Here is a 16,013-nt window from a genome sequence, read left to right on the forward strand (position 1 = left end):
TCAATTAGAAGACATTATCTTTTTATTTCAAAGTAAGAAGTAGTCTTATATGGACTCTTGTGGAAGGTTTGGGCTTGGCACCCAGGCCGCTAGAGTCCATGTCTAGTTTGCATGATGGTTGTGACACCCTTCGTCTCCATTTCAGGGCGATTCTGGTTTAATACCTCGGATCTGTGAAGCGCTCTTCAGTCGAATCAGTGAAACCACCAGATGGGATGAAGCCTCTTTCAGGACAGAAGTCAGGTAGGGCCTTGACCTGAGGCATAAAGTTCAGAGGGTCTCAGGCTGCCTGTCTTATGCAGAGGTCTTGGAGAGGGAAGGGTGAGGCTGCAGACTGCTGAGGAATAGCCTGTCCCCTCCTAACTTGAACTTAATGTTAGTTAGGAGTAGAACTGAGTAGAACTAAGACCACTTGGGCACGATTTGGGTGTGAAATAGCATTGCTTGATGGAGGCTTTGGTATTTATTCTATGTTTATCTCAAGTGGAGTGTACCCTTGACTTTCATGAGCTCATGCAATTCGTCTCACTCTTGACTAAGCCATGTCTGTGTTACCTGCTGTGTGGGGCCCTGTGAGTGTCACCTCACGTCAGTCAGGGTCACAGAGTACCTTTCCCTTTCTGTCGTTGAGTCTCTCCAGTGTTCACCTGTAGTGCTCAGAGCCAGAGGGACTCTGAGCAAGTTATTGAAAGTCTCCCGGACCTCTCTTGTCATATCTATAAAATGGGGTGATGAAGTACCCACCTTTGGGCCATTACTAGGACTCAGTGACGTGCTTCTTGTAAAGCACACAGCAGAGGCATATGTGGCTGCTGTTGCCGTGTGTGTTGTGCTTGTTATTAATAATGTCTTAAAAACATTTTTTTTTTCTAAAATTTGTTCTATTTAAAATTTTTAGCTACTTAGAAATTTACAACGAACGTGTGAGAGACCTACTTAGGCGGAAGTCATCTAAAACCTTCAATTTAAGAGTTCGTGAGCATCCCAAAGAAGGGCCTTACGTTGAAGGTAAGAAGGAAGTTTCTTGTCTTCATACACTTGCCTGCTCTCCCTTGGGAGGCTGTAAAAATAAAAGGTACAAAACTCTAGTGATGGTAAGAATTTAAACAGTTGTTTACTTTTGGAATTTTATTAGCGTAAAGGTGACAGGAGCTGCCACTTCATGCCATTCGTTCTGTGAATCTATACTTCACTAGGTATTCACTAGCTTATTTTGGGAGGCCTATGCATCATTTCTTTTGGCTTAAAAAAACTGTCTGGAAATTAGTTTTCCCATCTACACCCACCACCGTACCCTGGAAATCTGTGTGTCTCAGTGGTGATGCATTTTACTACGATAGGTACTTTCACTGACCTTATGGTGGTGGGTGGAAGAAGTAGTCTCAGGCCTTTTGTTAGTCAGAAGAGTTCCCATAGATGGTCTGTCTTGGTTCTTGGCGTCTGTGTTATGATAGGATAACTGTGGTGGACTGGGCACCTGCCTCTACAGTGTTAGGCAGGGTCTGGCAGACAGTGAATGAATTCACCCTTTAGATTAAAATAAGAAACATATTTCACTGAGTATAGTACAAGGGCACCACAGGCTGAGAAATAGCTAGAGAAGCACATGGATGTGCTGTGGAGGTTACCATTTAGAAGTACCTTTATGGTATGGATGTGTTTCTCTGTGTGCACTTTCTTAACATGTAATGTATGCCATATGAAGGAATTCAGTTCATCCTGGGTTAAGTGCAGGTCTGGGAGGTTAGCATGAGCCTCTGTGCATATACCTTTCAGTTGTGTATCCTGTGTCATGCAATTAATAGCCATACAAATCAAGGTCATGCAGTAGCCATGCAAACCAGGGCCATTCACTAGCCATGCCAACTAGGATTATGCAATAGCAAACCAGGGTCATGTAATAGCTGTGCAAACTTGTGCCATGCAGTAACCGTGCAAACCAGGGCCATGCAATAGCTGTGCAAACCAGGGCCATGCAATGGCTGTAGAAACTGGAGTCATGCAATAGACGTGCAAACCGGGGTCATGCAATAGCTGTGCAAACCGGGGCCATGCATAGCCATGCAAACCAGGGTCATGTAGTTAAGGTCAGTTTTGGTTAAAGGATCTGGGCACCGTCTCTGGGATGCATCTCTGTGGTATTAAGTTATGGCATTCCGATGTGAGTACTTTGGGGTTCCTGGGCCAAGATTGTAAAAAATCATTAATGTTCTGGTCTCTTCCTAGTGGCCCTTCCCCCAACACTAACTGAGGCACAGCCAGTCATGGAGGGTGTTGCATGTAATGTGGTGCAGAGAACTGGCCCTTGCCAGGCTGGCTATGACAGTTAATCTTTTTGTCAACTCTATGGGATTTTTGAATTAACATGGAAACAAATCTCTGGGCATCCTTATGAGGAATTATCTAGATTTCTTTAGTTGAGATAGAATAGCTTCACCCTAATGTGGGTAGCACCAATCCATGTTTTAGGGACCCAGACTGAATAAAGCTAAACACAAGCATTCATGATTCTCAGTTTCCTGAGACATATGGACTTTATGGACATAATGTGACTAGTGACTAGGTGCTTCCTAGTTCTGCCGCTATGCCCTCACCACTGTGGTTAACATGTGTGTCTCCCCTTTCACTGTGAGCCAAGATAACCCTTTCCTCCATTAAGTCATGTTGCCAGGTATTTTTGATCATAGTAGTGAGAGGAGTAACGAATACTCAAGGTTTCAGGTCATGCATGCTAGGAGGCTAGTTTTGCTCTCCCTAAGGGAGCTGTGTAACTGCTGGGGCAGTAACCTAAGGGAGTAGGAATTGCTAATGGAATCGTGCTTTCTTATGGTATTATCCATGAAGCATGTTCCCTTGCTGTGGCTAGGGACTTTCCAGCAGTAGAGTGGGGAAAGCTATCTTTACTAGCAGAAGGTTGTGGAGCACCTGCTGATTGGTTGCCCCTGAGTTGTGATCTTTCCAAGAACTGCTTGCTCAGTTCCAGTAAACTTAAACTAAGACATGGTCTCTGGCAGGGCTCCTAGGAGCCTGGTCTGGCTCCCTGGCCCCCTCACATAGGTTTGAAGGTGTACCTCTTTCAGCCCCCCACCCCTTTTTTTTTAACCTTGAGGTCTTCAGTTTGCCAACAGGACCGCATCTGTTTTTTAAGTTTCCATTTACATTATTTAAGCTTTATTTTTCTTGAGAAAGGTGTGCAGCTGCAGCTGTGTGTGTGTGTGTTGGGGGTGTTGGAGAATACCTATTGCTTTCAGTCTAACATGAGCTTTATACTTTTCCTTTAATTATTATAGCAGATGTTAAAACATATAAAACCGATATATGAAGAAACAGAATAAGCAGGGTAAAAACATCTGGATCTATTGATCTCTATACTTATGATTCTTACACATTTTAAAATAATGCATTATTCAAACTTTGGGGAGTATGGATTATAAATTATTTGAAAAGAAAAATAAAGTGTCATCACTCAACTTCTATACCAAAACATTTGAAAAATAAGTTGAGGATTTACATGTGAAACACTAAATACGACATGATCACAAGGTACTGTGTTTTTTTCTCCAGAATGTTAGAGAAAGGTTTTTTTTTTTTCAAAAATTTGATCCAGAAGCCATAGAAGAGTAATTTTTTTTTCCCCAGTGGTGCTTGGAATCAGACCCAGGGTCTCCCTTGAGTGTGCCTGGCCAATGCTCTGTGGCACTGGGATATACCACCACCCTGATCTATGGATGAATTTTAGGTGGGAAGAGCGTAACTCAGCTTCCATCACCATAGTAGAAAAGCAGAAAGACCCCGGCAGGTGATGCTTGTCACATCTCTGGGTGGATAGAGAGAGTGCTGGGAAGGGGATGGGGGCCAAACATGCTTCATATCTTTCCTGCTGCTGCAGCAAACTGCCCTCTGTGGAGGTGAGCTTTGCAGCATTTGTCAGCATTTTCCAATGTCCTTGGATTTAGCAGTTCTGCCTCCAAGAATTTATTTTGTAGCTACATTCCCATGCATTTGAAAAGAACAGTGCACAAAATATTTTAGCAGCCCTTACTTGTATTTGTATCTCAAGAGGTGATTGGTTAAACTGGTTGTGCTTCAGAGATACAGCCATTTCACTGCAGCCTTAAAAATGAACACCAGGTCATCTTAACTGTTACAGAGCATCCTGAAATGGACTTAGAAAAAAAGCATGAAACTCAACAATGTTCACCATACACTACTCTAAAAATCATATCCTGGTGCGTGGGATTGACCTAAGGACCTCCTGTGTCCCACCCCAGATGCTACCACGTGCACAGAGGGGGAGGAAAGGCAACTTTATATATGTGTAACTGCCTTAGTGTATATGGATTGTCCTGAAGGGTGTGGGGAAACTGGTTAAATGGTTACCTGGCAGAAAGGAGGGAAAGAGTTTGCTATAAGGAAAAAGCAGAGGGGCCCTAGATAGTGAAACTTTTAACCCTATGAGCTACCTTCCTCTCAAGAAAAAAGAGACAGCGAAAAGTTTTGAGAGCCCAAAAAATTTTCAGGTTTTGTACAAGGGTGAGGCATGCATGAGGCTTTTCCTGGTGGTGGAGCTTTCATATTCTTCTTCCTTGTGCCATGCCTGCTTCTAAGAGGTTCCTGTTAATAGCCAGCTTTTATCCTGACAGTCTGTGGAATGGAGTGTAATGGGCACTCAGATTAGGTTGGTGAGACCCATTGAGACCAAGCAACTTTTCCGACTCCCAGTCTGCATTACAGACCACCGCTCTACAACACCAGATCCCTAAACAGGTCGGCAGATGTGTAGTCATGCATGATTTTTAGAGGGAAGTTGGTTTCTTTTACTACGTAACAGAAGGATTCTCTCAAGCCTTTTTTGTTTCCTTCTAGATTTATCACAGCATTTAGTCCAGAACTACAGTGACGTGGAAGAACTTATGGACGCAGGGAATATCAACCGTACCACTGCAGCAACGGGGATGAATGACGTCAGTAGTAGGTCTCATGCCATCTTCACCATCAAGTTCACTCAGGTAAGGGCAGCCATGGGGCAGAGGCTCCATCTCTCAGGCCTTTGCTTGCTGATTAGCACCAGCTGAGCACTGATCATTGTTGAACCAGGAGCAGCAGCAAGCAAAGGTGACTGTCACTTCCTTGTTAATTAGAGGCAAGCATGTGCTGTGTGCTCAGCCCTTCTGCATTCACAGTGTTTTAAAAGTCCTGATGTATACAGCCCTAGAGATATTTACAGGCTTCCACCTTGTTCTAGCATAAGAAAAACTTGCTCTGTACCTAATTAAGCAAAAGTTTTCATTGTTAAAAGCACAGTGGGAGATAATGGATTTTGAGGCAGAGCAGCTGGAGGCCGAGGTGAGAAACGGGCGCAGTACATTATCACGCTATGGGCTCTGGTGATGCTGATTATGATTAGAGTAGTATTAGAAGACAGCCAGCACTGAGGCACTAATATAAGAATCCATTATGATTGGGTGGTGGACAGTGTCCTGAAGGTGGCTGGGAGTGGCTGAGGGGAAGTAGTCTGTTACCAAAGCCCAACCCCCAGGTATGCAAAGTTGCAAGTCCTCCTGGTTTCAGCAAGTGTTAGGGATTGGCATTGTCTCTCCACATTGACATGGAACACAGCAGAGACAGCCAGGCAGCCCAGAGGGCAGGAAAATGAGTTGACTCTCCAAGGTGGGTCAGAAAAGCTTCCCGGACTTCTCTGTCTTGCCGGGACTTCAGTTAGAGCCCCACTTTGTGTTATAGCAGCTTACTGGCTTTTCTCCAGTTTTCTGGTGGATGCCTAACCAGTATGTAGCTGACTATAGTTTCTAAAAGGTTTACGTGTCTGTCAAAATCTATTTGTATTATGATTTATTACATTTGGCTAAAAATATAAAACATAGGTTAAAGTTCTTTGGAAATACGAAGTTCTGGTAGGATCCAGAGCAAAGGAACTTACGTTTTAGTATTCCCCATCTTTAAAGATGTGATGTGCTTTATTAAATGGTATCAAATGATATCCTACATAACTGTCTGTTAGTCATGTCTGAACCGCCTTTGTGTCTGGAATATTGCAACTTCCAGAAGAATAAAGCTAATTACTTGTTTATTTAGTTTTTTTCTCACTTCCTCTTAGGGATTGGTTTTATATTGTTTTGTGCTCCAATCCTTAGGGTATTTGTCAAGTGATAGTGGTTTGCCAAATGGACTGGTTCTTCAGAAAGCAAGAGAGTCCCAATGCGGGACTTCTAATTTAGCTTGGGCAGTTCTCATAATCACTACAATAGCCAATAAAACAAGCAAATAAACACCAAAAGTCTACCTGAGAGATCTCTGCTGGGAGAGGAAAGCGGTGGGGATCTGGTCATGAAACGCACGGAGCCCTTGTCCTCTTCAGTGTCACGCGCTTGTCTCTCTGCAGGCCAAATTCGACGCCGAAATGCCGTGTGAAACTGTGAGCAAGATCCACCTGGTCGATCTTGCTGGAAGTGAGCGTGCGGATGCCACCGGTGCCACTGGGGTCAGGCTTAAGGAAGGGGGCAATATAAACAAGTCCCTCGTGACTCTGGGAAATGTCATTTCTGCCTTAGGTAGGTTTGAGGTCACTTATTGCCCTTTTTGTATCGGTATAGTGTTAGCTCGGAACATACTTGCTGGATGTTTGTTGTACGAACCAAGGCAGCTTGCTCGGGTCTTTTAGAAGTAAATTAGAGAGGACTTTCAAATGATCTCCTATTTCTTTCTTCCCGGCAGCTGATTTATCTCAGGATGCAGCCAACCCTCTTGTGAAGAAGAAGCAAGTTTTTGTGCCTTATAGAGATTCTGTTTTGACTTGGCTCTTGAAAGACAGCCTTGGAGGAAACTCTAAAACCATCATGATTGCTAGTAAGAATTTAAATTATATCCCTGAGCATCAGTATTAAGTGTAAATATTTAAGTTGAAAGTGTCTCATTAGGATGTTTCTTCCTGTCTTGAAAATCACCTATTGTAACACATTTGTAGTTTGGAATTTGCTGTTGTGTATACTTGGGCATCATGGAGGCTACAATACGAGGCAGACATGCTCGGCTTCTCTTTGCTTAAAGTATAAGGCAGGCACTGTGAGCTTCACTAGCTCCTATATAGAGGCAACAAATAAACAACCCGAACTTTTACTATTTAAAATGGTAGATGCAGAATTGAAAATTGAAAGGAAAAACCAAGGAGTTAAACACAATTGGAATAGTAGTATACTTTTATTTTTACAATTATCAATTTAAATGAGAGACTAAGGATTGAAAAAATTATGTAGAACAGGAGATTTGCTAAGGGGAACTCAGGGCTTGTTACCTCTCAGCCTTACTTCCCTTTGTCTCTTTCTCCTTTTTTCTTCTCTCTCCTCTGTACTCTTCACAGCCCTTGCCCTGCAGTCACTGGTGGTGTTAAGGGAACACAGCCACATACTCACCTTAGTCTTAAAGATTTGGTGGGAGTGGCAGTGGGCTGCAGTGTAGAAGGAACCAAAAGCTACTAGAACGAAGGAATTAAGTAGTCTACTGACTTTTGAAAAACTTCTGGGCTTTGGGCTTTTTCAGATAATAGATTTTTATCAGAAATGCAAAACTATTTTAATTCTTGCTCAATAGAGAAGTACAATCCTGAAATTTCATGTTATTGGCTGAGGAAAGCCCTTTCCTGTGTGGGATATCTCACCCCCTATCTTGAAGTTGTTCAAGTGGCTGATTATAGATGTGAGAGGAGCAAAACGACATTTAACTTGGTATAGCGAACACCCTTTCCTATAAACCTTAGATAATGTTTTAATATTCATTACTGTGGTGATGAATATTTAGTCTTTCCTGTGACCTGGGGTTGATCTGACTTTTAAATTACAAACCAACTTTGTGTTAAATGAAACATGGAGTGCTAGATGAATTATTTTCTGTATTCATTCTTCACAGCCATTTCACCTGCTGATGTCAATTATGGAGAAACCCTAAGTACCCTTCGCTATGCAAATAGAGCCAAAAACATCATCAACAAGCCTACCATTAATGAGGATGCCAACGTCAAGCTCATCCGTGAGCTGCGAGCCGAAATAGCCAGGCTGAAAACCCTGCTCGCTCAAGGGAATCAGGTTGAGTTTTCCTGAGATTTATAGATAATTTTCTTTGAGTAATGGCATCTATTTCTAGATCTTAATGAGACAATTATCTTGTGGTATTGATTTGAGTAAATAAGTGCTAAGTAAAGCTTCGGATGAGTTAGCCAGACTCTAGATCAGCTTCCTTTTGGCCTTTGCATTCCTAATACATTCTGGGTATAAGATTTTATCCATCAAGCCTTAAATGATTGACCATCTAATAGTTATCAATTATGGATGGATATTTAACATGCAATAGGACTAGTAGCATAATCTCCATTAGTAAAAAGAAATTTAGACGCTTAGAGTATTATTTAAGATTCTTGCCATGCATTTTATGACTATAAATGTATTTTAACTGAGGAGATATATTTGACCACCTTTTTGAGTCCTGGTCTCACTTTAACCATGCTATAGGTAGTTATGGTGCCTCAGTGGTGCCTCTGAAAGCATGTCTGTGGACGGCTGTGATGCTATTCTCCTGGCCTTGCATGATTATTGAAATGGCCTCACTTCAGGATCTTCTGAATTCCGGAGAAGCTGTGTCCTTTTGTTTCTCCCAGTCTGAACATGTTCCTACAAGCTTATGCTGTGTGAGAACTGTGTGAGCTAAGTTCCAGATGGCTCAGGTCCTACTGTGAAGAAAGGCCACCCTTGAAAGAAAATCAGGGAAGTTGTTTTAAACTGTTGCTGGTAGAAATAAAATGAAGATGCATTTATTGATATCTTAAGTCTATTGTTAAACAACTCCATCTCTGTAAATGGGAAGTGCTCAGTGCTATCCCTGTAAGCATATACAGTACTCCACACTCTTGATAGCCTATGAATGGTTTGAACTGTAGAAATATTGTTCAAATGAAACTTCAGTTTCCTGTGTCCTGAAGTCGGCTTGGTAGTCCTTTCCCACAAGATGGCAGACTACAGTTTTGCAGGACTCCTTCATTGCACTTAAAAATACCTGCGTACACGCTTCAATTTGTGATGTCAGGCCTCCTGCGTGAAAGGGAGTTGTCAGCAGAATGAGGTATCAGGAACCACAATACTTGTTTCTATTTATACACTGCTATTGGAATCCTTTATCTGTGTTTCGGGAAACATTACTTATCTAAAGTCAGCCTTTTAAATGATTAATATGTGAAGGAAAGCATTTGAAAAATATTTCATGCAGCTCCTTTCCCTTGATCTTCTAAGTGACTGTTGAGGGAGCGTGGGTCTGCCCATACCATGGTATCCCTATGGAGGCCAGACGACAACTTTCCAAATTTGGTTCCCTCCTTTCATCATGTGAATTCTTAGGCTTGAATTCCTGACATCAGGTTGGGTGCCTTTACCCCCGTCTTAGTCAGGGTTCTTCCTCCTGTGATGAAACACTGTGACTAAAGGCAGCTTGGGGAGGAAAGGGTTTATTTGGCTTACACTTCTCATCACTGTTCATCATTGAAGGAAGTCACGACAGGAGCTAGAACAGGGCAAGAACCAGGAAACAGGAGCTGATGCAGAGACTAGGGAGGGTGCTGCTTTCTGGCTTGCTCAGCCTGCTTTCTTCTAGAACTCAGGACCACCCTGGACCCTCTCTCATCAATCACTAATTAAGAAGATGTCCTGCAGGTTTGTTTATAGTTTCCATCATATGGAAACATTTTCTTATTGAGGTTCCCTTCTCTCAGATGACTTTAGCTTGTGTCAAGTTGACACAAAACTACCCAGCACACCCATTGAACCATCTCGTCAGCCCTGACTTGTGTTTGCCTTGTTTATGGTTGTGTTTGTTTGTTCTTCTTACTTCTGTCACAAGTTAATGTCATTTCTATAACTAAGGGAGTGATTTTGTCACTGGTTTAGAAGTAAGGATGGAGAGTCTATTTAGAAAATATATTTTGATAATCTTAACATATACTTTATAGCAAACATAGGAGTCTAAATCAAAATAAGAAAAATTCTGAAATTATAAGTCTTTGAGAAATTATAGGTATATTCTACATAATTAATTTTGTGATAATTAATAAATGTTCATAAATGGTCATTAAGGAACTCTCTGAATAAGGGACTGGAGAGATGGTCTGGTTTGTGAGTACTTGCTTATATAGAGCCAGGTGAGGTGGTAAATGCCTGGAATCCTGGCCATGGTGAGATAGGGAGTGGAGCCACGCAGATCCCTGGGACCTTGTGGACCAGTAGCCTCACCTACACTGTGAAGTTTTGACCAATGAGAGACAGATGTCAAACTAAGGTAGAAGGTGCCTAAGAACCAACACTCAAAGCTATCCTCTGACCTCCAAGATTTGTGTACCACCCCCCCACAAGCATCATCTCCCTTTCAATCGCTCTCTAAAATAATTCTGAATAAATCTTTCTGAGAACATTCCTCTATTTCCAGAACATTCTATTCCAATGTTCCTATAGTTCTTTGAGAGTGTTAATTTAACTTCCATTTTTAGAATTGTTTATTTAAGCAAAGCTAAAGAAAATCAGTTTTTATTTTTAGTAATTTTATATATTGCAGAGATCATGTGCCAAACATTTAAAAATACAATTTGATAAAAAAGAAAGATTCTGATAGATATTTACTTCTATTACACAGAAATATATGTGTATATATGTATGTTAATGTATACAGAGAGTTTTTGCAGAAGTATATATAGGTACAGACAAATTACATCATGTATATGTAGTTACATGGATTTAGAAGCTCAAGTCACCCATCTCCCTGTGCTCATCTTGAGAACAGAGCTTCACCATGTCCAGGAGCCACTCTCAGTGCCAGGACCTACCCTCCCATCTTCTCATGGGTACCCCTGCTTCCTGACCATTTGAGGCCGAGCTTTTGGCTTTGGTTGCTTTTGCCCTTTATATATATATGGACTCTTGCAATATGTGTTATTTGGATCCAGTGTGTTTCTGAGGTTCATCCATGTTGTTGCATGTAGGTGAGCACCCACTTACTCTCACCTCTGTATTCCATTATACAAAGATTTCCTAGTTCATCTGTCAATTTTTGATTTACTTTTTTTGGGGGTTTCTTACTTGGGGTTATTATGTTTCTTGTGGATCTTTAAATGCTTTTTAATATACATACAGATATAGTTCTGTGGGGCTTATGCCAAGGAAGGCTTGGGGGTCAGAGGTATACATATTATATGCATAATTTTAGGAGGAACCACTAGTTTTTAAAGTAGTTATGCCATTCCCTTTCCCCATCACCATACACCAGTGCCAGCTGAGTAGCTGCAGATCCTTGCCCTTGCTCAATGCTATGACAAAATGGCTTTGCTTTGCAATTTTCACATGGTTAATGAAGTTGGCCTCTAGGTGCATTTTCTTATCAAGTGTTGTTGCATTTACAAATATTTCCACTTCTGACTTTATAAAAAGAAAATGTTTCAATTCCCTAATCTTTCACAAATGAATTTGGGAAAAAGTAAATTAATAAAAATAGAAATGGAATAAACAAAGACAGTTAAGATGCAAAGAAAACAAAGGGGAAGAGGATGGAGGTGTAACAGACTCTCGTTTTTATAGCCAGACCTGGTGTTAGAATGTAAATAGCAGAGCAACTTTGTAGAGATGTGTATGAGACAAGAACACAGAGTAAAGCTTGGCAGATGATGCTTATAGGAGTGGTGGAGTCCTGTTCGTTAGCGCACCGAGAAGGCGAGTGATGCAGAAAGAGTAATAAATTGATCTCTAGAAAAGATTCCTTTGTCATGACATAGAGTGCAGTTCACAGTTAAAACCAGACAGGACATTGCTCTCCTTCCGTGAGAACGCAGGCAGGCAGAAGTGCGTAGGGATACAACAGTGCATATAACATCATGAACATCCACTGTAGTCAACACAGTTCAGATAGGAAGGAGGCTGTTCTTGTGAGACCTAGCACTATAACATCATGAGCATCCACTGTGGTCAACACAGTTCAGATAGGAAGGAGGCTGCTCTTGTGAGACCTAGCACCATTTCCCTTGCTCCGGCAAGAGCAGCTACAGAGATAAGCATTACAACCCAACAGGAAAGAGAAGAAATAGGGTGAGCACAGGTTGTAGAAAACTAGTTTCAGATTGCTTTCTGATTACGTGGAAAATGATCAATACAATGAATACCGTTGGCTACACAGCATTTTGGCAAGCGTGGTAGGTTTAATTTAACTTTCATATCTGTAAACCTGGTAAAAGTGGGATGCCAGCTGTATAACAAGGCAATACTTATAATAATAAAAATATTCCCCCAATTGATGAATTTCATCCAGGTTAAGATGGACAATATATAAATGTAAGATGGCAGCTGCGAAGCTATACCTTTGGATCCCTTGAGGCAAGGGACTCCTATAACTGGACATGCCCCTCAGAAGATATGCCCTGGTATTTTCACTGAACTTTGGCTGCTGTGGCCTGAGAATTTCAAATGAAGGTGGGCTGCATAGATGCCCATGTGTATCTCCACCATGTACATGGGTAGCTGAAGAAGCCCTCTAGACACTGTCACCAGGCTCTTCCCTGTGAGTTCTACACTGTGCTTCCCCACTGAGCAGCTATGTCTTGTCCTCTGTTGTTCACAGAGTCCTAGTGTGGCGCGCAGCCATCCTGATAGACTGAATGTGTACCTGAACCTAAGAAGTCCAGAGAAAGAGAAAGAAATGAAAACCATGCTGGTACTGTAGGGAAGAATCACATGATGGCTAAGGAGTTCCCTTTCAGGAAATTTAGTCTGTTGATATGGTCACATGTACTGTAGGCGGTTGGTACGAGGATAGTTACTGTCGCATTACTGGTAAAGCAAATGACTAGAAAAGCCTGCATTTACATCAGTCAGGAAAGCACCAACAGCAACTACAGGATAGCCATGCAGTGAATACCAAACAATGGAAAGAAAATCATTAAAAGTTAAAAAAAAGGGTTTATATTTTAAGTATATATAATATATTCCTAATATATTGTTTTTTAAAAGCAATAGTCAGGATAACTGACTTATACCATTTTCACTTATGATAACACAACAAAAACATGGTTCCATTAAATTGAGAAAGAATGCTCGCCTGTGTGTTCCTGTACCATCTCTGGCAGCAAAGGCAGCAGACAGAATGGGGGCACTTATGATCCTGCCCCTGAGGCCCAGGCTTAGTTATTAGACATGCAACTGAAACCCCAGGATGTCCACTTGTCCTAGGTTCTCATCTGATTTGGGTGTTTATGACTTCAGATTTTACCCTTCCACAGCATGGATAAAGAAATATAGATTGTAGCATAGTCCAGTCATATGCTGGATGCCATCAGCAGTGAAAACAAGTTTTGTTTTGTATATTTCAACATGTATGAACTATTAAGCAAGACTTAAGTATCTTACCTTTTGAACTCTGTTCTTTCTGTGCATTAGATAAACGAATTCTGAGTGCTGTAGGGAATTAGATGTGTTTGCCTTGAGTGAAACGCTGCTGCTATGGCTTTCCCTCTGCTGATTTGTATGGCGGATGCAGGCTCATGCCTGTGATGCCATGATTTTGATATTAAGACATATATTCCATGGATTAGAGACTTAATCATAAATAGTACTTTGGAAATAATGAGAAATTGCTTTTTATAAACAATTAATTTTTTGTGAAAATGTTTGGTAATTTGTGAAAATATTAAAAATGTACATCTTTTCTGATTATTAACTGCTGATGTCTTTATGACTTACATTATAGATTGCCCTCTTGGACTCCCCTACAGCCTTAAGTATGGAGGAAAAACTTCACCAGAATGAAGCAAGAGTAAGTGATGGTTTGAGTTATTATTGTTTTTTAATTTCAACTTAAATATTATTTTTTAAGTCTTTGTTTGCTACAACTTGAGACAGTCTCCAGGCTCTTACCACATTTTCTTCATTCTGCTTTTCTCTAGTCCCAACCCAGTGGCCACACTATGTAATGCCAACTGCACTTGAACTCATGGTGTTTCAGTCTCATCCTGCTAGATTTAGAGGTTTTCACCACCACACCTGGTCCACGATATCTCTTCTTAGCCCTTTAGGTATTGCACGTTCACATGTTAGCATACAGGATTTGAAGGACACTTAATGACTTGCTACAGTCGGAGCCTCTCGATAGAGAGCAGGACCGCCCAAGCAGGCAGAGTCCTAGAAAAGTTAACATTCATAAGACCACAGAGGTCCCCAGAACTTCCTGCTAAGAGCTGTTCAGCTTTCTGGAGCCCTTGGCTTTGCAGGACCTGCAAGTACTCTGGGTCAGGGACCAGTGAAGAGACAGGAAGGGCACAGCAGTGAGAGACCAGAACAGAGGGATGCTCTGTAGGAGGTGAGTGACAGAGGGCTGACATCAAGGCTTATATTTTTCTAAACAAGTTTCCTGTCTGACTTGGTTCTGTCCTATTAATTTTTTTGATGCCCTCTGGGAAAAGAGAAACAGACAATAAGCACTTCAGTAGTCCATATTTTTTTTTTTTTCTGGTGCTAAACAGCCCTAGAGGAAAGCAAATAGTCTGATGGTAAAACCTCAAGACTCACACTGTGGAAGATAATAGCATTAGTAAAGATGTCCACTTTACTAATCCTCATTTTTCTCATGCAATTTTATATTTTACCACTTCAAATCCTAAGTGCAGTGAAATGTCTGGGTGTGGTTGTTTATCAATTACAGGTTTCAGGAACACTCAGCAAGTTAACAGAGACCAATAAGCATCTTAATTAGACTGCCTTCTTCACGCTGTGAAGGAGATGACTGCCTGTCTTATCCATAGCATGCTGTCAGTCTTGTCTCCTGTCTACTGTCCTCCTTCATGGCTTGCTGCTGGCTTACTCTTCAGGCACATTGTCAGATGGAACACATGCTTTGATTCTGTTAATGTTTTTAATGAAGATTATTTAATTTAAACACAATGATAAATCCAGGGAGTACTTAGAACGTTTTGAAAGCTCAGACTGTTTGGTGGTGTTTGAAAAGGATGGACGATTATTACTTTTTATTGAAAACTATTTTCACCCACAATGCGCTGTTCATGCTTGCTCCTCCCAGATCCTCCATTCTTCCCGACCCTCCCAACTCCACACCGTTTCTCTCTTTAGGAAGCAGACAGGCAACAAACAAACAACCAAGAAAGAAAAAGAAACACATGCACACACGCACACACACACACACACACACACACACACACTCACAAAACTCCATAGAAATATAAAGTAAGAAACCATAATACATAATAAGCAAATGACAAATAAGACAAAAATGCCTAGGCAAAGCAACAAGAGGTAAAAGTCTAAAAAGGTGCCATTGAGTTTGCTTTGTGTTGGCCATCTACTGCTGGGCATGGGGCCTGCCTTAAGTGTGGGTAATGTTCCCAGTGAGACTCCATCAGAGAACACTAAATTTTCTTTTGCAAATAGGTGTCAATTGCAGACAGCCTCTTGGCTAGGGACAGGATCACACACTTTCTTCTTTCTCTCAGCCCTGGGACCCGTGCAAGCCCTGTTTCTGCTGCTGCAATCTGTGTGAGATTTTATGTGCACCAGCTCTGTGCTATCTGGAAGACACTGTTTCCTTGGTGTCCCCCTTTGCCCCTGACCCTTAAAATCTTAACTCCTCCTTTTCTAATTGTTCCTTACCCCAGAGTGGAAGGCTTTGATGAAGACGTCCCATTTATGATTGTTTCAAAATCTCTCCCTCCCTGCACACTGTCCACTTGTGGGTCTCTGTGCTTCTGATTGGCTCACTCTTCTCCATACGGATGTGTATGGTGGTGTAAGGCATAGTCTTTTGCTGAATGTTTCCTATTCTTAGATCAGTTACCAATGAAAGTCCACTCATTGGTTAGTAGACTAGAAAATTCAGTATGCCACTCCTTCCCCCTAATGTAGGGAGAAAAGATACAAGAATATCCCCTTCTGACACTCCAGTGCCTGTTGTCTCCTTTGAAGGGTCCTTGG

The 16,013-nt window shown here is 41.5% G+C and overlaps 1 protein-coding gene across 6 annotated transcripts in view; it reads left to right on the forward strand.

Annotated features, from left to right (window-relative positions):
- Kif16b (kinesin family member 16B) overlaps positions 1 to 16,013 on the forward strand; it is a 270,207-nt gene that overhangs the window by 50,724 nt on the left and 203,470 nt on the right. For all 6 annotated transcript variants that reach the window (XM_048455467.3, XM_048455465.3, XM_048455466.3 and 3 more), the window contains exons 5-11: positions 146 to 243; positions 899 to 1,008; positions 4,867 to 5,009; positions 6,401 to 6,569; positions 6,733 to 6,864; positions 7,921 to 8,096; positions 13,780 to 13,845. In XM_048455467.3, the coding sequence (XP_048311424.3) occupies positions 146 to 243; positions 899 to 1,008; positions 4,867 to 5,009; positions 6,401 to 6,569; positions 6,733 to 6,864; positions 7,921 to 8,096; positions 13,780 to 13,845 (894 nt within the window). The remainder of the gene's footprint in view (positions 1 to 145; positions 244 to 898; positions 1,009 to 4,866; positions 5,010 to 6,400; positions 6,570 to 6,732; positions 6,865 to 7,920; positions 8,097 to 13,779; positions 13,846 to 16,013) is intronic.

The sequence above is a fragment of the Myodes glareolus genome, chromosome 10 (genome assembly GCF_982192425.1).
Source record: "Myodes glareolus chromosome 10, mMyoGla1.1, whole genome shotgun sequence".
NCBI classification, from domain to species: Eukaryota; Metazoa; Chordata; class Mammalia; order Rodentia; family Cricetidae; genus Myodes; species Myodes glareolus.